Genomic DNA, 25,231 nt, shown 5'->3' with positions numbered 1-25,231 from the left:
GTGGCTCTCACCTGTAATCCTAGCCACTCTGGAGGCTGCGATCTGAGGATCACAGTTCAAAGCCAGCCTGGGCAGGAAAGCCCATGAGACACTGATCTCCAATTAACCACCAGAAAACTGGAAGTGGCACTGTGGCTCAAGTGGTAGAGGGCTTGCCTGAGATGAATAGTAGAGGGACAGTGCCAGGCCCAGAGTTCACCCCATGACCAACAAAAGAAGAAGATGAAGAAGAAAAAGGAGGAGGAGGAGAAGGAAGAGGAAGAAGAGGAAGAAGGAGAAGAGGGCTGGATGCTGGTAGCTCATGCCTGTAATCCTAGCAACTCAGGAGATCTGAGGATCATGGTTGGAAGCCAGCTCAGGCAGCCAAGTCTGGGAGACTCTTATCTCTAATTAACTTCCAAAAAGCTGGAAGTAGAGCTGTGGCTCAATAGATAGGGCTTTAGGGGACATGATAATTTATACAGGACACGGTGCAGATATTCTTAGGGGAGGAACACAAAGGCACAGGGCCCGTGTGCCTCTGACTATTTAGTAGGAAATGGAAATGAGGGGTTTTCTATTTGTTGTTTTTCTTTTCTTTTTGTCTTGTTTGTCTAGTCATCTATCTTTGGGGGGGTAAGAGAAGGAGGAAGGGAGGGACAGAAAGGGAGGGACAAAGGGGGGACAAATGCAGCAGTGGTACTCACTAGACACTATGTTGAAAATGAACTATACAACTTGTAGGTAGGGATGAGAGGGAAAAACCAAGAGAGAGAAAAGGAAGGGGTGGCTTTGTCTAAAAAGAAATGTACCCTGTATCTGGTTTATGTAACTGTCAGTCTTGTGTGCATCGCCTTTATAATAACAATGAAAAAATGGATGCGCGCGCGTACACACACACACACACACACAAACACGCTCAGGGACAGTGCTCAGGCTGTGAGTTCAAGCCCCACGACAAGAATAACAACAACAATAATAACAAATCCAGCCCCTGTCACACTATGGATGTTAGTTCTTAGATGAGAGAAGGCTCTGCCTGCATTCCGCCTCCCAGGCTTGCTGTCAGTGAGTATCAACACCAACACAGCCAGCAAGCGCTGAGAACAGTGCGTGCCTCTCAGTGATTGCCACGTGTTTTTTGCTGTAATTACCACAGAGGATGATTGTAATTGTGCCTGGCATAAAAATGATTAACTTCTGGGCTGGGGGTGTGGCTCAAATGATAGCACCACTTGCCTGGCAAATAAGAGGAGACCCTTAGTTCAAGTACAAAAATTTTAAAAAGGTTAGCTTTTATTTCTTCTTCTATTATTTCTCCTATTCAAGCACTTGAATTCTAAAGAGTCTGAAAGAAAAGCAATATGATTACATATCTGCTTTTTTGTTTTAACTAAATGGATATCAATGGGATCCTCTTTTCTCAAGCCCTCCCCCCCCAAGTACTCAAGGTTTTACTTTTACCACTGGACCTATGCTTCAGCCCTTTTGTTATTAATTGTATTTTCCATAGAGTCAGGTGCTAATTTTACCCTTACTGTCCTCAAACTTGATCCTCCTACCTCTGACTCCTGACTGACAGGGATTACCAGTATGCACAACCATGCTCAGTTGTTGTTGCTGTTGTTGTTTTCCAAAATTGTATTCTTTCAGGATCCCAAAACATTATCTCATCCCCCAGGAGAAAGATATTCAGAGACCTTTAGAACAAAACGAGTGAATGTACCTCCCTACAGACGGTCTTGAGTCAGACATTCTAGGAACATGACCCAACTTTCCTCCATGTTACCAACATCTCCAGCAAGTCTCCAGCTCCCTTAAGTCTAAGAAAACAGGGACATCAAGGCATGACAGGATATACTCTCTGCCTGACAAGTTGGTCCAGCACAAGAAGTCCTAGATGACTTATTTTGGTGAGCCCATGAACTAAGCAGAAACACAGGTAGTTCTAGAAAGCAGACTCAAGCATGGAGCACAGGGGGGACAAAGCCCTTCAGGAGCCTGCCCTCAGTCTGCTGACAGGACTGGCACCGAATATTTCAGGATGCCAGGTCCCTGGAAAGTGCTCCTGTCACACCTCATGCCATATTAGCCATGTGATATATGGGAAGGGTGATGCCTTTGGGATTCTTCTGGAAGGCTACAATGAGAAACATCCATTTCAGCCTTTAGAATTCAGTTACTGGTACAATAGGCCACTGATGCTAGCTGCTGGTTGCAGAACTCAAGAGAGGGAGATTGAAAATAGCAAACTGTTTAAACAGTGCTACATACGTGTGGCTTTGGTCTCAATCTTTTGCATCTTCCTGTCATGGGATCTTACATCAAAGGGCATATGAGAGAAGAAAGCCACCAAGCCATGTTTCTAACTGTTCGCATGGCCAAAGATTAGCGTACTTGTCCTTAGACCTGAGGTAGCATCATGTTTGCAGTGGAATAACCAAGATGCTTCAATGATGACTTGTTGTTATTCATTATATGGGGGTCAGGAGGCAGGCTGCTCAGGGCTGATTCAGCCTGGCCATTTCAAGGGAGTCAGGACCTAACCCTTTGCTAGATGTGGTTTCTTTGGAGTTCAGGCTCTCATCATGGAGGATGGCAGAGCCTTGGGAGAGGAAGTGGGGTGGAGGGGGTCTAAGATATTACTCTAACTATGTATTCTCTATGTGGTAGCAGAATACATCCAAATAGATTGAGAAGATCTGTGTCCTATGCTAAGTCACAAAGGGAAGCTATTAACTATTAACTCTTTAAGTCTTAAGGATTCCAAGGATCAAGAATCAAACTTTTAGGAACTTTGAAATAATAGGAAATAGCAATCTTCATAGAACTTATCATGGAAATGACAGAAGACACCATCAGAAAAACTGGGAATGGTCCTAGGATCAGGTCATATCACAGAAATCAAGATAATTATGTTGTTGTTGGTGGTGGTGGTGGTAGTTATGGGGGTTGAACTGGGGACCTGGGCGCTGTCTCTGAGCTTTTGCACTCAAGGCTACTGCTTTACCACTTCGAGCCACAGCTCTACCTTCTACTCTCACAGCTCTACTCTCAAGTTTTCTGGTGGTTAAATGGAGATGAGAGTCTCATGGACTTTCCTGCCTGGGTTGGCTTTGAACCACAGTCCTAAGATCTCAGCCTCTTGAGAAGTTTGGATTATAGGAATAAGCCCAGCTCAAGAGAAAATTTTTTCAAGATAAAAACACTGTGCTTTGGTATTGTAACCATGAAGATTAGATGTGGTGGCATACCTAAGATGCCAGCTACTCTTGAAATGGATATCAGGAGGATTACTGAGGATAGCCTGGGCAAAAATTAGTGAGATCCCATCTTAACAAATAAGCCAGACATAGTAGTGTGCACCTGTCATCCCAGCTACTCGGGAAATGTAAGTTGGAGGATCATGATCTGAGGCCAACCTCAGCTCCCCCCTCCCCCAAAAAGTGAGACCTATATGAAAAATACCTGAATCAAAAAAATACAAAGGGCCAGCAGCATGGCTCAAGTGGTAGTGTGCCTGTCTAGCAAGTGAGAGATGCTGAGTCCAAACCCCAGTACCACCAAATAAACAAATAAAGGCATGAAGGAATAAATAAGCAATGAGGCATGGAAGGAATGGAGGGTAAATCTTGGGTCTGGAAAACAAGACTATTGACTCAAAAAAGGTCTTTTTAATTAAAATGGATTGTCTTTGTTATATTCATTTAATTCAGGATTCCTCAACCTTGGAAGTACTGACATTTGGTGCTGGATAATTCTTTGTGGAGTGGGCAGTCTCGTGCATTGTAGGACAGTTAGCAGCATCCTTGGCCTCTGAATGCCGCTTGTACCACTCCCCCACCCCCCGCCCCACTGGTGTGGTATCAAAGAGTCTACAGACTTGTAAATTTCTCAGGTGAAGAACTGCTGATTCACGCACTGATTTGTTTCTACTGTGTTTGTGGTATTGCATTTCCTTTGCAAGATACTAAAAGTATGATTCCCTTTCACCATCAAGAAGAATATATTTTAATTTTCTTTTTTGTAGGTGTATGTGGAGTGTGTGTGTGTGTGTGTGTGTAGACAGTCCTGTGGCTTGAACTCAGGCCTGTGAACTGTCTCTCAGCTTCAAGGCTATTGCTGGCTCTACCACTTGAGCTACAGCCCCACTTCTGACTTTTTTTATTGGAGCTAAGAATCTCATGGACTTTCCTGCCCATGGCTTCAAATCACCATCTCTCAGTCTCCTAAATAGCTACAAGTACAGGCATGAGACACCAGCACCCAGCTATTCTAATTTTCTTAGGTTGAATTATTCTATGTCCTGTTATTTGGTTAAAACTATATATATATATATATATATATATACACATATACATATACAAATATATGTATATATATATTTGAATATAATATATATTCAACCAGAATCACCAAAAACATTTATATATGTATGTATTGTATATATACACATATGTGTATATGTACATATACATATGTGCACATGTGTATACACATGTATGTTTACATGCATGCATATTTACATATACACACCTAACAGTTAATCTCCAAGTTAACCCTGCCTCCAATTATGGAGATATTAAAAACATAGTAACTGAAAATAACTGTTTCAAGGCTATTTGTTTTGTCACAAACCAGTGTAAGAAAATTTTATTGTGACTCCTTAGCAAGGCTAGTAAGCAATTTCTGAATTAAATTTTGTGTAAACATCAAAGATGCCAGTAATTTTTTTACTCTCTTATTTCTTGTAGTTAAAATAGTCTTGCTGATCCATAAGCAGGCTATACAAAGTCTTGACTTTTTAGAAAAAAATATAGTCTGACTATATCATTTCTCCTTGGATAAGAATAATGATCCTATGAATTGAAAATGATCCACCAAATTTCTGAGTGACTATTTTGCATTTGGCCTTTAAAACCCCTTTGTAGGAAAGATTCTCTCTCTCCCTCTCTCTCTCTCTCTCTCTCTCTCTTTCACACACACACACACACACATAATTTCATGAGAAGGATCCAAATATTTCTGAGCGGATTTCCCATCAAAAGGAGCAACCTGCCATCTTTCCAAGCCCCAATATTGTTCCTGTGTAAGAACAAGGCAGGAAATGAAACCTCACCCTCATGAGGTTCTGCTCATGACCTTGATCAATGCCCCGCCATGGAGGCTAACTTGGAGCCCTCTGTTTCTTTGCAGACTGCATCATCGGCTATTAAAGGCGCTATCCAGCTGGGAATAGGCTACACGGTGGGGAACCTCACCTCCAAGCCAGAACGAGACGTTCTGATGCAAGACTTCTATGTGGTGGAAAGTGTATTCCTCCCCAGGTAAGAACATTGATATTTGTGATCAGTCCCATGCTAAGGAACCTTCACCGTGATATCCTCACATTGAAGGACTACCATGTGCTTCTTTACAAGTCCTAGAGTCCATGTTGGTCCTCTGGCTGCCATACCATATGAAGTTTTTCCATTGGAAGGAGATGGCTTGCTTTTTTTTTTTTTCCCCCATTCTGAGGCTTGAACTCAGGGCCTAGGCACTGTTCCTGAGCCTCTTTGTGCTCAAGGCTAGCACTCTACCACTTGAGCCACAGCGCCACTTCTTGTTTTCTCTGAGTAGTTTATTGGTGATTAAGAGTCTCACAGACTTACCTGCTCAGGCTGGCTTTGAACTGCGATCCTTCGATCCCAGCTTCCTGAATAGCAATGATGACAGGTGTAAGCCACCAGTACCCGACTCTTGCGTTATTTTTTTTATGTGAATGTGATATGTGGGTTCCTACTATGGGTCAGTTGTACTTCATTATGATAAAGGCCTGAAAGACCTTGGAGATGGGTTTTGAAATCCAATGAGGAAAGGGTGCAATAATCTCAGAGTGATATCTGTCACGGGCAGAAGAGGGCTTCCATGAAGCAGTACCCAAGCCACGGTTTTGCTTTTCCTAATTTACAATACTGGACTGGGGGACCCACAATTTCAGCCTTGCTTCCATTGTCAACCCCCCCCTTTATTTTGGCTTTTAACTTAAATTTTCTCCAGGAAACTATACAGAAATACTATGTTCTGATACTATATTTGCGAAAAGCACCAAATTTACCCATCTATGCCATCAGTCTGAGGAGGAATAAAAAAAATCAGTGCATAGAAACAAATACATCTGAAGATGTATAGTGTTAATGGTTGTACAATAGAATGAATGAACTTAATGCCACAAAGCCATACATTTAAAGAATAAAATCGGAGCTAGGCACTTGTGGCTTATGTCTGTAATCCATACTACTCTGGCTAAAATCAGAGGATTGAGGGCTGGGAAGGTGGCTCAGTGGTAGAGTGCTTGCCTTGCATGCCTGAGACCCTGGGTTCGATTCCTCAGCACCACATAAGCAAAAAGAAAAAAGCCAGAAGTGGCGCTGTGGCTCAAGTGGTAGAGTGCTAGCCTTGAGCTGAAGAGCTGAGGGACACCATTCAGGCCCAGAGTTCAAGCCCCACAGCTGTCAAAATAAATAGAAAGGAAGGGAGGGAGGGAGGGAGGGAGGGAGGAAGGAAGGAAGGAAAGAGAGGAAGGAAAGGGAGGGAGGGAGGGAGAGAGGGAGGGAGAGAGAGAAAAGAAGAGAGAGAGAGAGGATAACCATTTAAAAGCAATTACCACCTTAATATAAGAAGACAAGAAGTAGCACAAAGATTATCTCTTTTAACTATATTAATTTAGAAATGTCACCATAACTGGCAGTATTTTCCCAAGAAGATGAATTACAAAGTAAAAAAGATACTGCACTTGGAGAACATGAGAGACATTGCTTTGTGGCTCTGAGGATTAATTTTTTAAGAACACATTCATACTTAAAATCAGTATTTGTCTTTTAAAAAAGAGATTTTATTGTTTATTACTGGAGTTGTATGAGCATGACTGGACAGAGAGTAACACTTTTACCTCCAGGGTTCTTAATGCATTTCTATGAAGTGCTTGGTAACATTGACTATTTTAAAGTGATTTTTTAATTGGTTTTCTTTGCAGTTTACCAGAGCTTTTTTCTTCTTCTTCTTCTTTTTGGCTAGTCCTGGGGCTTGAACTCAGGGCCTGGATGCTTCTTTTCCACTCAAGGCTAGTTTTCTACCACTTGAGCCACAGCTCCACTTTCAATTTTTTTGATAATTTAGTGGAGATGAGAGTCTCACAGACTTTTCTGCTCAGGCTGGCTTCAAACATCAATCCTCAGTTCTCAGCCTCCTGAATAGCCAGGATTACAGATGGGAGCCACTGGCATCCAGCTAGTAGAGCTTTATATGTTAAGAGATTAGCTCTTTGAGATATGACTTTACATTTTTTTTCCTCCTCCTTTGTCATTTCTTTATCCTTTTCTTTAAAGGCACAGTCAAGTCTTTGTTCACATGCAGAGTTGAACTCTGGGCTGTTTACCATTGCCAGATCTCCCCGTCCATCCAACGGTACTGAGGGAATGCACGGACCCAGGCACTGGTGTCTCTAGTCACTTCCTACTTCATTAGTTGAGGTGTAGTCTGGCAGGTGGCCCAGATGGAGATTGAACTCAGGTCTCTCCGGACTATAAAACCCATGCTCTTAATTGCCATGCAGGATAGCTAGGATTCCAGGATGGCGCTAAAGGGTCCAAAGTAGTCTAAATATGGATCAGAGGAAGATATACTTCATAAGGCCTAGGGGTAAAGTACACACCAGTAGTGGTGTGCTGGAACCATAACTTACAAGAGCCACTAGGAATGCGGTTCTCCCTACACACAGAGAGAAGTTTGAGGTTGTGTAAACTCAGCAGGTCATTATTCATCCATACATGTTTCATATTCGCTGTGTAATTCCTCTGCGAAGTATGACAGACAGGCCCTTAGTCCCAAAGATAGCAGGGTCCATTTTCCGGGTCTTCGTGTGACCCAAAGCTAGCTGAATGGATTGATTTATTTTTTAAACGTTATGATGTGGTGCCTTTTGAACCCAGCTGTTACAATATATACTTAAAGAAATCAATCTTCTTCTTTTTTTTAATCTTGAGGTGTTCTCTGTGGGCAGATGCATCTCTGTGTGCACATGGGTCTGAGTGTCAGCCTGTCTCAGGAAACCTAATACTGTGCTAGTTACACCATGACTGAATTAAACACAGAAGCCAGGAGCTGTGAATCCTAAGGTAGCAATTATAATGAAAGCCAAGGTGATCAAGCCAAGAAGGTCAGAATTAACCAAACACAAAATTATGAATGAATGCTGTGTCTGGGCTAAAGGCCACCTAAATATGAGAGACATGCTGTGTGTGTGAATCTGGTGCTACCTCTTGGTCTGTTGAAGAAATTCTAAGAGAGTGAGGTTCTTAGATCGTATGAAAGAGAGAAAAGTATGTTTAAAAAGAGCAGAAGAAATAAGGCAGTGGCAACATTCTTCACCCAGTGAAAGCTGCCCCCTTCAAAGCGAGGCGGTGGGATTATTTTTACTTGCTTGCAAAGGAGAAGGTCACTTGGAGCCTCTTTGTTTTCACCTCGTTTTTCTACATAGCCCACATTTTTTAATGGTTTTTTTTGTAAAAATACTGTATAGAGGGATTACAGTTACATGAACAAGGTAATGAGTACATTTCTTATCAAGCATTGTTGCCTCCTCCTTTGTTTTTCCCCTTACCATCGCTTCCCTCCCACCTCCACAACTACACTCCCCTCTTTCTCCCACCCCCCCACCCCTGCCTAAATTGTAAAGTTTGTTGTTCAACAGTGTCTTGTACATCTCATTGTTACAATGGGTCAACCTGTATCCCTATTTAAACATTGTTTTTTTCCTTCCCCTCCCCAAATTATACCGACATCAAATACAGTGAAAACGGGTTATACCGTAGGGGAGAAACATACAAAGCAAAAAAAAAAAAAAAAAAATCACATGGTACTTTATAAATACGTTAGCAACAATAGCAAGAAAGAAAACACCACTTGTGTCCCTATCTTGGGGTTCATTTCACTTAACATCATCTTATCTGGTCATAAGTACATAGCTTTTAATCTTTTCTGCTTGTCCCAGACATATACTAGTTATTGCAAATAAGAAACCATAGGACCTATGTTTCTTTAGGCCTGGCTTACTTCACTTAATATAATTTTTTCCAAGTTTTTCCATTTCCTATCAAATGGGGCAATGCCATTCTTTCTGATGGAGGCATAGAATTCATATATATATATATATATATATATATATATATACATATATATCACATATATATACATATATATATATCACATTTTCTTGATCCATTCATCTACTGAGGGGCATCTAGGTTGGTTCCATGCCTTAGCTATGGTAAATAATGCTACAATAAACATAGTTGTACTGATAGCTTTAGTATGCTCTTGTTTGTGGGTAAATGCCCAAAAGTGGGATTGCTGGGTCATAGGGGAGCTCTATGTGGAGTCTTTTGAGGAACCTCCATACTGCTTTCCAAAGTGGTTGAACAAGTTTACATTCCCACCAACAATGCAGTAGGGTTCCCTTCTGGTCACATCCCCTCCAGCATCTGTTGTTATTAGAGTTCTTGATTATAGCCATTCTAACTGGGGTGAGGTGGTAGCTCAATGTTGTTTTGATTTGCATTTCTTTTATGGCTAGGGAGGTTGAGTATTTCTTCATGTGTCTACTGGCCATCCTTCTTTCCTCTTCAGAGAAGTTTCTCTTTAAGTCTTTAGCCCACTTATTTATCAGGCAGTTGTTCTTTGAGGATTTGTTGTTGGGGAATTTAATTTTTTGAGTTCCAGGTATATTTTAGATATGAGACACTTATCCGTTGTATCATAGCCTGCATTTATACACCATTACATGCTTATAGAAGTTCTAGAAACATCCCTTGGATGCTCCAAGAGACCTACAGCTGAGTGTATTTCTCTTTATCAATTATAAAATGAGAAATGAAATTTTTCAGATATAGCTGGCCACACTTGCTTATGCAAACAGAAACTGTTAACATGAGCAGACAGACAGCCTGGGAGGCAATCTGGGTTTGTTTGTTTGTTTGTCATGTTTTTTGCCAGTCATGCAGCTTGAACTCTGGGCCTGGATGCTGTCCCTCTGCTCTTCAGCTCAAGGCTAGTGCTCTACCACTTGAGCCACAGCGCCACTTTTGGTTTTCTGGTGGTTAATTGGAGATAAGAGTCTCACGGACGTTCCTGCCTGGGCTGGATTTGAACCACAATCCTCAGATCTCAGTCTCCTGAGTAACTAGGATGACAGGTGTGAGCCACCAGCGCCTGGCTTGGGAGACATTCTGTTCTGAGATGGAGATAGTGACTGCTGGCCTCAAAGCCAGCCTGAGTTTCTGCCTCACTCTCACAATGAATACATCATGTATCCCTCCTGAGTGTGGTCCTAGCCTTTAAAATAAGGCATTTTGGATGGGCACTAGTATCTCATGCCTATAATCCTTTCAACTTAGAAGACAGAGATCTGAGGTTCTGAAGCTAGCCTGAGCAAGAAAATCCATGAGATTTTTATCTTCAATTAACTACCTAAAAAAGTCAGGAGTGGAGCTATGACTCAGATGGTAGAGCTAAAAGAAAGGATTCAGACTAAAATCCCACTGGTTCGGTCCAATGGTTCTCTCTGGTTGGGATTGTTTGAGAATGATTTCCCTTATTCCTAATTGCAAGCTTCTATCTAGTTTAGAGATTTCACAACCAAAGAATCTATTTTTTAAATCTTTCTGCACAGTAAATTCCTGGATCTTATTAAAGCATTACAGTGTGGTTTCACCGGCGAAGACAAGATGGGTTTTCCAAGAAGGAGAAAGGGGAGGGCAAACCATGGAGAATGACCAGGCCAGGGCATAGTGTGATTGGCCAACAAAACCTGAACAAGTTAGCCTATCACCAAGTTAGCAGTTACTGATTGGCCCTTGATTTTGTGATGTGAACTTGGATCGACCCACCTTAGCAGAAATGAAATCAGCCCAGGACAAACAATTCTAGAATCAAATCTTTGGACTAGTTCAAATTTGAAGTCAAAATTGTCTTCACTAATATTCTTTCTCTCTGCCTCCTTTTTCTGATGTTTTGACTGCAGTGAAGGGAGCAATCTGACCCCAGCACATCACTACCCAGACTTCAGATTCAAGACATATGCTCCGCTAGCATTCCGGTACTTCAGAGAACTTTTTGGTATCAAGCCTGACGATTACTTGGTAAGAAATCTGTAATTTTCCTTCCTCCTCCAGAAATGTGTGATGTAAACATTTGTCTCCTAGCGACAGTGGCAAATGCCTTGTGTCTCTTATTTTATAAAGCTTAGGAGCACAGCAATAGTTCCAAGTTTGATAATGATTATAAATTTAGCTTCAGGAAATGTGATTTGACTCCACAGCTTTCAACTGAGAGTTACAAAATCTGCTCTGGTGGTTGGTATTTAAATAACTGATATCAGTTGCTACTTCAGATAATTATTCTAACAGATACATTATAATTAGTTTTAAACACTCCTGTGAATTTTACTGATTAGATTCTCTTTGAGAACCTGCCTATTTTAGTTGTCTTATTTATACCATTCATCTCAGATCTCCTTTGGCCTACAACCGTTTTCTCCTTGACCTACAAATCTTCATAACTATTTTGAAAAAGCTTTCAAGCAGGTTCTCTCTTTATCTCTCTCTATGTGTCTCTCTGTCTTTGTCAGTCTCTATATATACATATGTGCATATATACAGATATACCTATATACATAGTATGTATATAGATATGTATCTCTATATATAGATATATATGTATGTATATAGTATATCATATATAGTATGTATATATATACTATATACATAGTATGTATATATACTCTATATCTATATAATCTATCATCTATATATGCATAGAGATATATAATCTATATATCTATGTATAGTAATCTATTATCTATAATCTATATAATCTATATATCTATATCTAGATTATATATTTCTATGCATATATATGTATATAGATATCTGGTACTGGAGATAGGCTATTTTCAACACAGTTTTACATATACATGGCAAGGAGACTTTGGTGGTACTAATGTTTGAACTCTGGGTTCATGCTTGCTAGGCAGGCCCTCTACCACTTGAATCAACCTTTTAATCCTATTGCTCTAATGATTTTTTCAGTTAGGGTCTTAATTTTAGCCCAGACCAGCACAGACAATGAACCTCCTATTTTATACTTACTATGACAGCTAGAATGCACAGATTTTTCTGCTGAGATTAGACCTCAAAGAACATTTTTTTTTCCTAGACTGGCCTCAAGCTACAATCCTCCCAATCTCTGCCTACTGGTTCTTGGCCTACAAAGTCATGTTTTATTCTTAAATTGGATTCTTCCCTCTCTGTCTTTCTTCTAGCTTAGGAGGTGTAAACAGAACAGCCTGTTTGTAATGTCTGATGTGACAGTAGCCTTGTAATCCTATGCCTGTTCAGGGAACCAGGAACTTCCTGGGAAATGTTTATGTCATAGTTTGGTCACTGTTGTCACCCTAAGAGCTCATCAGAATTTCTTTTCAAGAATCAAATACTTGCTATTCATCCCCTTCTGAATGTTTTTAAGCATATGTGAGCCAGACTGGAAATAATTCTTTTGAGAGGAAGTATAGCAACATTTTCACACACGCACACATGCACACGCGCACACACACACACTTAAAACACACCTTACCATATGTGTAAGCTATAAGTAATGAAATTCAAAACCAATTACCATGCTGCACTGCTGAAAATCTATGAATGATTCTCTTATTTAGTTGGTCCCTAAGAAAATCATACAATTTCCATACAGTGAGACACTGAGATACTACTAGCTCTTCAAAGAATAAGTCTCCACAACGCAGCAAGGGCTACATCTCAAGACACTGGGCATCCTGCTGCCTTAGATGCATCTTTCCATATGGCCCTCTGCCTCACCACGATGTTCAACCAGAATGCAAGGTACCGCTCTGCCCATCACTCCCAATTCAAGCACATGTATCTGTGCTGGAGAAGATCCTTTGATTCTGGCCTTAGTCATTCCTGAGACTTGCCATCATTCAGAGTGGGGAACTCTGAATATTTTGAGAAACAAGCTCCACGGCTCATTTCGTGACACATACTAGAAATTAATAGAGTCTCCTTCTGAGTGTCTCACCAACCAGAGAGATTCCATAGATTCACATATCATAACACTGGCCACAGAGGGACAAGGTGACTGTCCCCAGCCCTGCCTTGTCTCTTGCCCCACATTCTTTCTGATGTTACAGAATTGCTTTTCTTGGGGAAGCCCTTTTCTGAATAACTTTTAACATGGCTTAACTAGGTTTCCTAGTAAGTCTTTTACTCGAAAAACCAGTTTCAGAGTAGAGTTGCCTTAGAGCTGGAGTGTTTAGAAAGAAGCCCAGAAAACTAATCCAATGGTTTCACCGAGAAGTCTTCATCCATGGGGCCAGGTAAAAAGGTTCATTTTCAAATTTGAGAGTACTTTAGATACCTTTTGTATCTAAAATAAAGACTTTGGCTAAAGTTACAGGGAGCGGACTGGGAAGGTGGCTCAGTGGTAGAGTGCTTGCTTTGCATGCATGAGGCCCTGGGTTCAATTCCTCAGCACCACATAAGCAGAAAGAAAAAAGCCGGAAGTGGCACTGTGGCTCAAGTGATAGAGTGCTAGCCTTGAGCTGAAGAGCTGAGGGACAGCGCCCATGTCCAGAATTCAGGCCCCATGACTGGACCCCCCCCCAAAAAAAAAGTTACAGGGAGATGTTAGAAATCTTAAGTTATACCACTCAGAGAACTGGGAATCCCTCTAGAATGATCAATGATGTGGAAGACAATTAACACAACCAGGAAATAAATATATTAAGGCCAAATGCTGAACAGTTCAGGATTTCAGAGAAGGAAAAGGCCTATCTCTGTTGTGTGTGTGTGTGTGTGTGTGTGTGTGTGTGTGTGTGTGTGTGTGTGTGTGTCTGTATCTGCGTGTGGGGTGCTGGTGCTGGAGCTTGAACTCAGGGCCTCACACTGTAGCTTAGCTTTTTTCTTTTTCTCACATCTGGCACTCTACCAGTTCATTATGTCTCCAGCCCTGCTTTTTGCTGGTTAATGGAAGATAAGTCTCACAGACTTTTCTTCCTGGGTTGGCTTCAAACTTCAACCCTCACATCTCAGCCTTCTCAGTTAGCTAAGATTACAAGCATGAGCCACCAGTACCTGGCTTCCTCTTGGCTTTTATGGTGTCTTGTCCACAGTCTGATGGCTATTTTTGTTGTCATACATAAGGCCTTAAGTTCTAAGTGTGCATAGCAAGAGAGTGTCAAGAACAAGACAAGTGGAGGTAGAAAGAGGCAGTCAGCAGTGACCAGGCAGCCACAAACACTTCCTTCCTTCTCTTCTTGGGGAACTTCCCCCAAATTTCCCTTGTCCACAGTGCTGCCAAAACAAGAGCATCTACAAACTGCTTTTAATTGTTCTCTTAGTCCTTCTCTTTCTCCTGTTCCTTCCCCTCTCATTCTTCCTCCTTTTAGATTTTCCTGAAGAAAAGACTATATATGTACCAACCCAGAACAAAAACTCTGGAATAGTTTCAGCCCTGGTATATTCAGATATCTATATCCTCAAGATGTGACAATATTGCAAAGTTGAAATTTGATCATTATCAAAACAATGTGGTACTAACACACACAAAAATGAAATAAGAATAAACAGGTTCATCATCCAATGCATTGACCAGTAAAATAGGCTAGAGAGCTCAGAAATAAACTCACAAATCAATCAGTAGATTGGCAACAAAGGTGCCAAGACACACAATGGGAAAAGGGCATTCTCTTCAATTCTTTATGTCCTAGAAACTGGCTGTCCACATACAGGAAAATGAAACTGACCTTTATCTCAAACCATACAGAGAATCAACTTGGAAATGGACAAAAGATTTAAATTTAAAGCTGAAAGCTACAAAATGACTAGAAGAAAACATGGGAAAGCTGTACAACAGTAAGCCTTTAATATGACCCCCAAAATACAGGCAACAAAAGGCAAAACTGGACAACTGTACAGATTGGATTGCATCCATCCAAAAAGCTTCCAGACACCAAAAGAAGCAACACAATGAAGAAGAAAGAAAACCCTACAGATTGGGAGAAAATATTTACAAATCATATATCTGATAAGAGGTCCATCTTCAAAATAGAGATTGAACCAATATACAAGAACCAATATATAAGAGATTCAACTTATACAATAACAAGAAAATAAATAACCCCATGGAAAAAATGGGTGAAGGATCTGAATAGACATCCCTTGAAAGAAGGTATATGAATTACCCATAGATACATTTAAAAATTTTCAACATGACAGATCATCAGGTAGATATACATTGAAACCAGAATGGAATCACCTCTTACTTGTTAGAGAAGCAGGCATCACGAAGATGAAAGATAACCAGCATTGTCGGGCATGGGGAGAAAACACAAGTTTTATGTTCTGGTGGTGGGATATAGCTCACGGTAGCCACTATAGAAAATGGTATGGAGATGCCTTAAAACAAATAAGAAAGCCAGGCACTGGTGACTCACGCCTGAAATCCTAACTATTCAGGAGACTGAGATCTGAGGATCATGGTTCAAAGCCAGCCCGGGGAAGGAAAGTCCCTGAGACTCTTATCTCCAATAAACCACCAGAAACTGGAAGTGGCATTGTAGCTCAAGTGGTAGAGTGCTTGCCTTATGCTGAAGAGCTCAGGGACAGCACCCAGGACCAGAGTTCAAGCCCCACACCAACAAAAAAAAGAAAGAAAGAAGAAGGATTGGAGGCACAGCTCAGGTGGTAGAGTGCCAGCCAATGAGTGGAAGTATCTAATCAAGAGTCTGAATCCTGGTCTAGGACAAACAAACAAACAAATAAGGACTTCCATATGATTCAGCAATGTCACTACTGGGTGTGTAGCTGGAGAAAGAAATCCAAACATCAAAGAAGACGCCTGCATACCTTTGTTCATTTCAGCATTGTTGACCCTCCTCAAGATATGGAATCCACTTAGGTGTCTATCAGGGGAGAAAAGTGAAAAGAAAACATGCTGCAAATACACAGTGAAATACGACTCTGCCTTTTCACATAATGAAATTCTGTCATTCACAACTACATGGTGGAAGAGGAACTTATGCTAAGTGAAGTAAGGGTACACACAAAAAGACAAATATCACATGAACTTACTCAGAAAGAATCTGAAAAAAATGGCAAAATTATAGAAGCAGAGAGTAGAGTTGTGGCTACCAGGGGCTGAGAACGGGGGAGAGTGTGCGGAAAAGGAGAAATCGTAGTCCACTGGTACAAAGTTTCTACTTGAAAGCTGAAATCTGGAAGGTCATAACTCCAAGCCAACCCCTGGGAAAAAAGTGCACAAGATCCCCCAACTCTACTAGTAGCTAGGTCTGGTACCATATACCTGTCATTCAGCTACATGGAAGGCTGGTGTTGGGAGGATCACAGGTCTAGTCCAGCCCATTCGAAAAGTTCATGAGACAGATCCTTTCACAGAGTCAGTGTGGTAGCAATAGCAGGAAGTATAAATAGGAGAATCATGGTCCAGGCCTCCCTTGGCATAAAGCCTATCTAAATCATGGATTTTACCAGGCCAGTCTGTATCTCATACACAATGAGCCTCCTTTTTATCTCTGTCCCCAACTGTAATGTTTCACTGGCCAAGAATATGAATTATTAATCAGCATTAAGCCCAGTAACTGAAAGTGGATTTCTCTGCTGAGTTTTAGCATTTAGGTGAGATCTACTGTACTTCAACTGTGAAGCTTAGTCATTTGTCTGACAGAAATGTGGTGAGCGTTCTGTACACAAGGTCTAGTATTGCCAAAAAGAAAAAAAAAGAGTGTATTTAAGAATATTTCCTTAGGACCAGGAGTGTAGCTCAGTGGCAAAACATTTGCCTGGTCTATGCAAGGCCCTGAGTTTGATCGTCAGCATCTCAAATCATTCTTACCATCAACACCATCAAACACGTCTTCCTTTACTCTTCTAGTACTCCATCTGCAGTGAACCTCTCATAGAGCTCTCCAACCCCGGAGCCAGTGGCTCCTTGTTTTTCGTCACCAGTGATGATGAGTTTATCATTAAGACTGTCCAGCATAAAGAAGCAGAGTTCCTTCAAAAGCTACTACCGGGCTACTACATGGTGAGTAGCTGCACATACTTAAAGCATCTGCCTTGAGTTCCAGTACTGCCACAACAGGTGGGGGAAGGGAGGGAAGGAAGGGGGCAGGGGAAGAGAAGGAGGGGAGGGCAAGAGGGAGGAAGGAAAGAAGGAAGGAAGGGAGGAAGGAAGGAAGGAAGGAAAGAGGGAAGGAAGGAAGGAAGAAAAGGAAGGAAGGAAGGAAGAAAGGAAAGAAGGAAGGGAAAGAAATTATAAACCAATATGTTAGCAGTAAACACCAGTAAAGATAACCACATCTTGTTTTTAGTTACTCGTTTTTATTTATTTATTTATTTATTGGTCAGTCATGAGGCCTGAACTCTGGGCCTGGCCACTGTCCCTCAGCTCTTTATCTCAAGGCTAGCGCTCTACCACTTGAGCCACAGCACCACTTCTGGCTTTTTCTGCTTATGTGGTGCTGAGGAATCGACAGGACTTCATGCATGCAAGGCAAGCACTCTACCACTGAGCCACCTTCCCAGCCTTAGTTACTCATTTTTAGATAAGCCATTTTTTGTTACTATATTGGCATGAAAGCACGTCTCTGATAAAATATTGTCTTGTAAAAGTGGAAAATATTGTACATATTTTTCTTTCTTCTTTTGCCTCTAGAATTTAAACCAGAATCCAAGGACTCTTTTGCCTAAATTCTATGGGCTGTACTGCATGCAGTCCGGAGGCATCAACATACGGATTGTGGTGATGAACAACGTCTTGCCGAGGGCTCTAAGGATGCACTTTACATATGACTTGAAAGGTTCAACTTATAAACGAAGGGCCTCCCGAAAAGAGAGGGAGAAATCCAACCCCACGTTTAAGGACCTGGATTTCTTGCAGGATATGCACGAAGGGTTGTACTTCGACACAGAAACGTACAACGCACTCATGAAAACACTTCAGAGAGACTGTCGGGTAAGGAAGCCGTTGGCTGTGATTTCCTTAGAAATGTCATCTATGGTCCTGTAACCTTTGACTGCCATTTATCAAAAGCATAAGAATAAGGAATGTCCAGGATGGTCATGTGAACTATCGTCTTTCCCAAGCCTGGTGCTGGCATGTTTCCCTAAATTAAAAGAAAAGGTGGAAAAAAGGGAACACCATAATTTATATCTCTGTTGATTTCTATAATAAGCCAAATCAGCTTCCTTGGAAGATATGAAACAAGAAAGCTTTCTCTTCTTTGGAAAGGAAGGCAGGCAAGAAGGAAGGAGGGAAAGAAGGAAGGAAGAAAGGAAGGAAGGGAGGGAGGGAGGGAAGGAGGGAGGGAAAGAGGGAGGGTGAGAGGGAGGAAAGGAAATTGAGTTTTAATGAGGTAACTAGCTAGGACAGTTATAGACAAATCTCTCTGATGTAGTAAAAGTAGATAAAACTTCTTTTGGAGAAGAAGCACTAGAGTCTTGATAACTTCCTATGGAGGATGATCGCTTCAAGAAATGCCCAGGAACGTCATTTCTCGCCCTCATGAACTTAGGAGGGCCATCCAGGCCACCTGCTAAGTTGGGCATAAGAGGGTGGATAGAAGCCAGGATGGTTCTGATGCCATAATGGGCGCAGGCTTCGCCAAGCTTTCGGGGAAAGCAATGGGACCTACTTTAACTGCTGAAGAACTGGCTTCAGAAATGAGGTTAAGAAACTTACTCAGAATTGCCTAGCAAATCAGTGACAGAGCCCCATATCTGTTTAGGTATGAAGCATGTGCTCTGAACAATGCTCATTATAAGATTCATCCCCAGGGACTTTTTTCTTTTAAGAAATTAAGAGGATCCAGGTGCTGGTGGCTCACGCCTATAATCCTAGCTACTCAGGAGGCTGAGATCTGAGGATACTCAGGGAAAGGAAGTCTGTGAGACTCTTGCATTCAGTTAACCACCAGAAAACCAGAATTGGTACTATGGCTCAAAGCTGTAGGGCACTAGTTAACCTTCAGTGAAAAAGCTCAGGGACAAGGCCCAGGCCCTGAGTTCAAGCCCCACAACTTACAAACAATAAAACAGAAAGAAAAGAAATTAAAAGGAGGAGCAGTGAAAACCAAAAAAAAAAATTATTTAAGGGAAAAGTAGCAAAATCCAGGCTGATAAGGGTTTCTCATTTATCTGAGTGGCTCATTTTTCAAAGAAGAGAGGGAGAGGGTGGTGAGGAGGTAGAGGGGAGAGAAGAGAAGGGAGGGAGGAGGAAGAAGAGGAGGAAGAGGAGGGGAGAGAAGGTAAAAGAGACAGAAGAGGGAAAAATAGAAGGGAGAGAAAGGAAGAAAGAGAGCGAGAGAAGGAGGGAGGGGAGGGAGGGAGATGGAAAGAAAGCCTCATTTTAATAGAAACCATTTTCCTGCCCTCACCAGATGTAGGTGAAAAGTAACTCTCAATTCTCGAGAGTATAGCTCAGGCCTCTCCAGTTTTAGATTTGCTTTGTGTGTATGTGTGTATGTGTTTCTTGCTGATTTAATATTGAAAGACTTTCTCTGCTGCTTTTTCTGCCACGTGCTTCTATGCCAGAAATAATATTTGTTTTAAAAGTCAAATGTAAGAAGGCCTTTGCCATTGTGCAGGATTTGTCCGCATGATAGTGTCTCCTGAGTCCCATACTGAGAGGTTGAGGTCAAGATGACTCTTCATCCAGAAGGGGCCCCTGGACATTTGCCTGTATATATTATTCGTTCTTTTGGCAGGTTGTTTGTTCTATGGAACATAAAGTTCAATGTCAAAGCATCCAAGGCAAACCTCCCCTCCAGCTGTTTGTATTTGAGTTGCTATTTACACATCATGGAACTTCTTAAAACATTGCACACATCCTTTTCTTGCAGAACAGTGTTTTCACCCTGTGGAGTGTAAGGACACGTAATAGCTGAGCTATGGGAGAATGGGACTCTTTCTCTGATCTGCTGTGACCAGGAGCAAATTCTCTGTGATCTGGAGACAGCAGCTGCTTCTGACAGCAAGGCAGCATCTAGCGTATCACAGTGGATGGTGTGTGTGTGTGTGTGTGTGTGTGTGTGTGTGTGTGTGTGTGTGTGTGTGTGTGCTGACACTGGGGCCTCGTGGTGCTGTTTCTTAGCTATTATGCTCAAGGCTAGCGCTCTACCACTTGAGCCACACCTCCAACTTCTGGCTCTTTGGTGGTTAATTGAACATACGTGACTTGTAGATTTCTTGCCCAGTCTGGCTTCAAAGGCCAATCCTCAGGTCTAGTCTCCTAAGTGGCTAGGATCATAGATGTGAGTCACCAGTGCCCAGGTTGGATGGTAGATCTTAATGTTCACCATGGATTACTCTATAAATACAGTGGATGCCGTGGATGGCTTGTTCTTCCAGAAAAGCCCATCCACAATGGCTCATGGGTCCCTCGGAGCCCACTGTCCCTCTCCATGTCCCTCTCTTCCAGCAGAAACACCACATCCAAGGCAGTGGTTAACTGCTTGTTTTTCGGGTCATCCTCCGAATGACCAGTTTCCTGAATGGCTGGAAGAGGATGAATGGTCGCCATTGCTAGAAGCATCTCTTTCCTGGGTCTTCCCTTCTCCTTTTGGCAGAGCTGAGCTTTAGTGCTGAGCAGTAGGGATTCAGAGAGGCCGTGAGGTCGCCCCTGACTGGGGCTGGCATGAAGCACTTGTGAATCTCTGCTGGTAAAATCCCACCACATGAGGCAGTCAGTATAAGGCTGCAAGCTAACCATCTGGGGAGCACATCACCATGACTGTGCCCCAGCCAGAGAAAGATGGATCAGGCTCGCAGTAAGCTATGGCCTTCCATTCGCTTCTCAGATGTGTGCTTCAAGCAGACGATGAGCAAGCATGAGGTGAGTGACCTGAATGTTTAGTCAATCGCCAGACACTGTGTCGCAGGCAATCTTGATTGTGAGCAAGCGTCGGTGCTGTCATAGCTTGGTTGTAAAAGATGAAAGTGATTCTCCACAGAGACAGAGCAGTTGGAGCATTGTTTCTTTGAAATAATGTTAAGGAGAACAATATAAATTGGGTATGAAATAGCATGTGGTATTCCAGGAAGTATATTTTATTGCTTGCTGTGGTAGCTATTCATTGGAAGGGAAAGCACATAAGACCAGAAGACCCTCTGTGGTGGAGTCACAGTTCTCTTGAGGGACAAATCCAAGAATCTCAGCTTCTCTGCTGTACTCTGAGCCTCCTAACCCACGCCTGCCTCCCCTTACTTTGTATTGTCCACCCTTTCCTTCACATTCTGCCTTGATATGCCAGATGCTGGCAGTCCATTTCCCCTACCTCCTTGGCCAGGAGATCTCAAGGGGCTGATGAGAGGATTGTTGGAGTCAACAGTGGGATGAGGTGAAGGCCGTGGTACTGAAAACTAGCGAAAAGGCTGCGCAAAACTCCAGGAGATGAATAACCAGCCTCCAGGAAGACAGTGAGTATGAATGCAGGGAGAAAGGACAGATACCCAAGGAATTTGGCATACAGACTGGAATGGGACAAAATGACTTACTCTATGTGGGAAGAGAAGGAAGAAAAACTTCTGGGCATTGATTTGGGCAATGGCTATATAGTGACCATGTTTCCTGGAAGAGGAGCAGCAGGAAGAGGTGCGGGCTTTGGAGAAAGAGTGGCTTACAGATAAGAGTATGCAACTCGGCCTGGTTGTTGTATGGGAAGCCTAGAGGATAATTTGCATTATTCTTACTTTCTATTTGTGGTAGTAAGTGATCTGTGCTATTGTGATAATACAGGCCATTGTCATCACTTTATTGGGCCTAAGATTACTTACAGATATAGATGGCTATCATGGTGGAAAAAATACAAGGTGAGGCCCAACAGATAGGAAGTACTTCATGAAAGAAGACCTAAGCTGGGTATGGTGGTACATGCACGCAGTCCCAGATACTCAGGAAGCATAGGTAGAAGGATTGCCAATCCAGGCAAAGTGAGCATGAATTTCTATCAGAAAACCAAACACTAAAAGCAAAAAAAAAAAAAAAAAAGAAGGTAGAGGGAGGGGAGGGTTGGAAGTATAGCTCAATGGTAGAGTGTTTGCCTGGCAAGCCTGAGACCCTGAGTTCAATCTCTAGTACAGCCAAAACTAATGCACAGCTCCTGGAAGGAGCAACTGGGGATGGGGGGAGAGCACATGATCTGGACTTCAGTATTTGGATGGAGCCCTTGATCCCCATCCAGTTAGAGGACAAGGCTCAGCAGAGTTGAGACATAAAACAAGCTCGGATTTCTGGTTGTCTTTTGTTGATTTTTGTCTTTGCTCTTGAGTCTTACTAGTCTGGGCTGGCCTCACACTTACTACCATTCTCCTGCCTCAGCTTACGATCAGTTTTCTAGAGGAATTTTGAGTGGCCCATGTAGGACATGCAGGAGTTGATGGGAAATAAGCTACATCCCGGGGCAGGCTGACACAGGACCTAAGGGCAGGCTCTGAGAGTCTCAGACTGTGGGTCTTGGAGGCTGCCACAGGGATGCGGGGAGGGAATGACTTTCCTTAACTGACTTTAGTTGGAATGACTTCAGTGGGATGTGGCTGCTCAGGCCTTTCTGATGCAGAGTCCAGGAACACCACCCATGAGCAAAAATATGGGAAGCACTCCATGGAGATGAGCAAGTACAAACACAGTTTGGGCTGCCTCCATGAGTCACAGCTTAGAATTTAATGAAGCAAATGATCTCTGCATTGAATCACTTGGCCTTAATTGGAATATTCTACTTGCTGTCTTCATAACGGAATTACTCATTCAGCAGCAGTATTTTGGTGATTTTCCCAGGAAAGCAATGTTGTAAATAGACATTAGACTATTAGTTCATATTGACTCCTGCATCCCTTACGTACAGGTCCTCTCTCCAGTCAGACTATCATGTCTCAAAGACCAAAGCTCATTGCTCAGCCTCTCTGTAGCTACAGAACCCAGCTGACTGCATGTGCTCAGCATGTATTAGAAGTTTGTGATGAATATTCTTTTGAGTTGAAAATTTATGAATTCATTTTGGGAGAACAATTATGCACTATTTTTGTATTCATTTTTAATTTACTAGGATTCTTTCTTCTCTGGTAGAACTGATCCATGAAAAATCTGAGAGTCTCATATCATTCCATTAATTTGATAAATTATTGTATCCTGCAATAGTTTTGGATAACCCTGGGGAAATGACACAGAGACAAAGCATATTAGTGATAACTTGTGTTTACAATCCCAATATTGCTTCATCCTTCAAGTGGGAGTTGTATCAGAGACAGGCTGGATAATTAATTGCCTAAATGACTTATTTTACGTTTTTTTTCCATTGAGCAGCAAAGCTATTAATTTTTCAATACGGTGGAACCAATTTCTTTTTTTTACACAAATCACTGTTACCATAAATATTAATGAGTTCTCAGAATTTAATGAAACCAGACTTAAGAATACTGGAACTTTTTGGTGTACAAAATGATACGTTTCTAACTATCTATGGCATGTTCTTGATTTATAGACCAGATTCTTATTAGCTGTGGGCATGTTTGCATGAGTTACTATATGGAACATTTTATGCGATACTTAATTTAATATCATCGCTAGTACTTCCCCTTTAGATCTCCTCTTGCTTGCTTCTTTCTTTTTTTTTTGCATTTAAGATAGACGTGTGGTGTGTGTGTGTGTGTGTGTGTGTGTGTGTGTGTGTGTGTGTGCTTGTGTGCTTGTGTCAGTACTGGGACTTGAATTCAGGGGTTCACAGTTTTGCTTGACCTTTTTGCTCAATGGTAGCACTCTTCTACTTCAGCCACACCTCCGTTTCCAGCTCTGGTGCTGATTAGTTGGAGATAAAAAAAAATCTCTCAGGTTTGTCCACCCTGGCTGGCTTGAAACCCAGATCCTTAGATTTCAACCTCCTGAGTAGCTAGGATCATAGGTGTGAACCACTAGTGGCCATCTAGTTTTTCTTTTAATAATGGTTTCCTGCCTAATTAGCTACAGGGAAGAAAACGTGCTTCAGATATAATAGGAAATAAATGTACATCTATTAGTGGTAGTGGTGATTAAATTCAACCTATTTCAATTCATCAGTAAGGAAGATCCCAATGAAAACATGAAAAGAGTTCAGGGGTATCATTGGCTCTGAGCACTAATATGACTTACAAAAGAAGCAACAGAAGAATTCAGTGTGTTTTTTTTTGGGGGGGGGGAGTCCGGTCGTGGGGCCTGAACTCTGGGCCTGAGCGCTGTCCCTCAGCTCTTCAGCTTAAGGCTAGCGCTCTACCACTTGAGCCACAGTGCCACTTCCGGCTTTTTTCTTTTTGCTTATGTGGTGCTGAGGAATCGAACCCAGGGCCTCAGGCATGGAAGGCAAGCGCTCTACCATTGAGCCACCTTCCCAGCCCTTCAGTGTGTTTTAAAGTAGGTTTTACAAGGACTACTGTATTTATTTACTTCATTATTTTAACTTACATTATGAGTTTTACTATCTGTGGTATTAGTTATTTGGATACTATAACAATATAAGCATAGAGCATATCTTAAGTTGATTAGCAAGTAAATCAATGAACCCCACTCATGGAATGGCAGGTTTCTGAGCTGGAGGAAACCTACAAGTTCCTGGGGGGGTGGGGGAGTGAGGAAGTTCCTTTCACTACCTGGCTATACCTTGTTACCTGGTGAGGACAGAAATAAAGACATGGCCATATTTGGAAGAATTTATCTAATGTTCCTATCTGTTAAGTCCTTTGCATGTGTGTTTATGCTGGTATTGAGGTTTGAACTCAGGACCTGAATGCTGTCCCTGAGCTTTTGTTCTCAAGACTAGCACTCTATGACTTGAGCTTCAGCTCCACTTCTGACTTTTTTTTGGTGATGAATTGAAGGTAAGAGTCTCAGAGACTTTGCTTCCCAGGCTGGCTTCAAACCTCAATCCTTAGAGCTCAGCCGTCTGAGTAGCTAGGATTACAGGTGTGAGCCACCAGCACCCACTTCATAAGTCCTTTTTTTAACCTTTTATTTTGATGAAATTGTAGAGTCGATTTGCAAGTGGAAGCAATAATGCAATTGCATGTACCCTTTACCCACTTTCCTTCACTTGCAACATTTTACCTGGTCTTAGTATAGTAGCATAACAAGGAAATTTACTTTAATGTGATCT

The 25,231-nt window shown here is 41.9% G+C and overlaps 1 protein-coding gene across 3 annotated transcripts in view; it reads left to right on the top strand.

Moving 5' to 3' along the window:
• Positions 1-25,231, top strand: part of Pip5k1b (phosphatidylinositol-4-phosphate 5-kinase, type I, beta) — a 141,249-nt gene that overhangs the window by 37,843 nt on the left and 78,175 nt on the right. For all 3 annotated transcript variants that reach the window (XM_013018483.1, XM_013018484.1, XM_013018482.1), the window contains exons 3-6: positions 5,176-5,306; positions 11,039-11,156; positions 16,987-17,139; positions 17,770-18,069. In XM_013018483.1, coding sequence (XP_012873937.1) covers positions 5,176-5,306; positions 11,039-11,156; positions 16,987-17,139; positions 17,770-18,069 — 702 coding nt within the window. The remainder of the gene's footprint in view (positions 1-5,175; positions 5,307-11,038; positions 11,157-16,986; positions 17,140-17,769; positions 18,070-25,231) is intronic.

The sequence above is a fragment of the Dipodomys ordii genome, unplaced genomic scaffold (assembly GCF_000151885.1).
Source record: "Dipodomys ordii isolate 6190 unplaced genomic scaffold, Dord_2.0 Scaffold40, whole genome shotgun sequence".
Classification (NCBI taxonomy): domain Eukaryota; kingdom Metazoa; phylum Chordata; class Mammalia; order Rodentia; family Heteromyidae; genus Dipodomys; species Dipodomys ordii.
The sequence above is the reverse complement of the archived record's forward strand: the minus strand, read 5'-3'. Positions and strand labels throughout refer to the sequence as shown.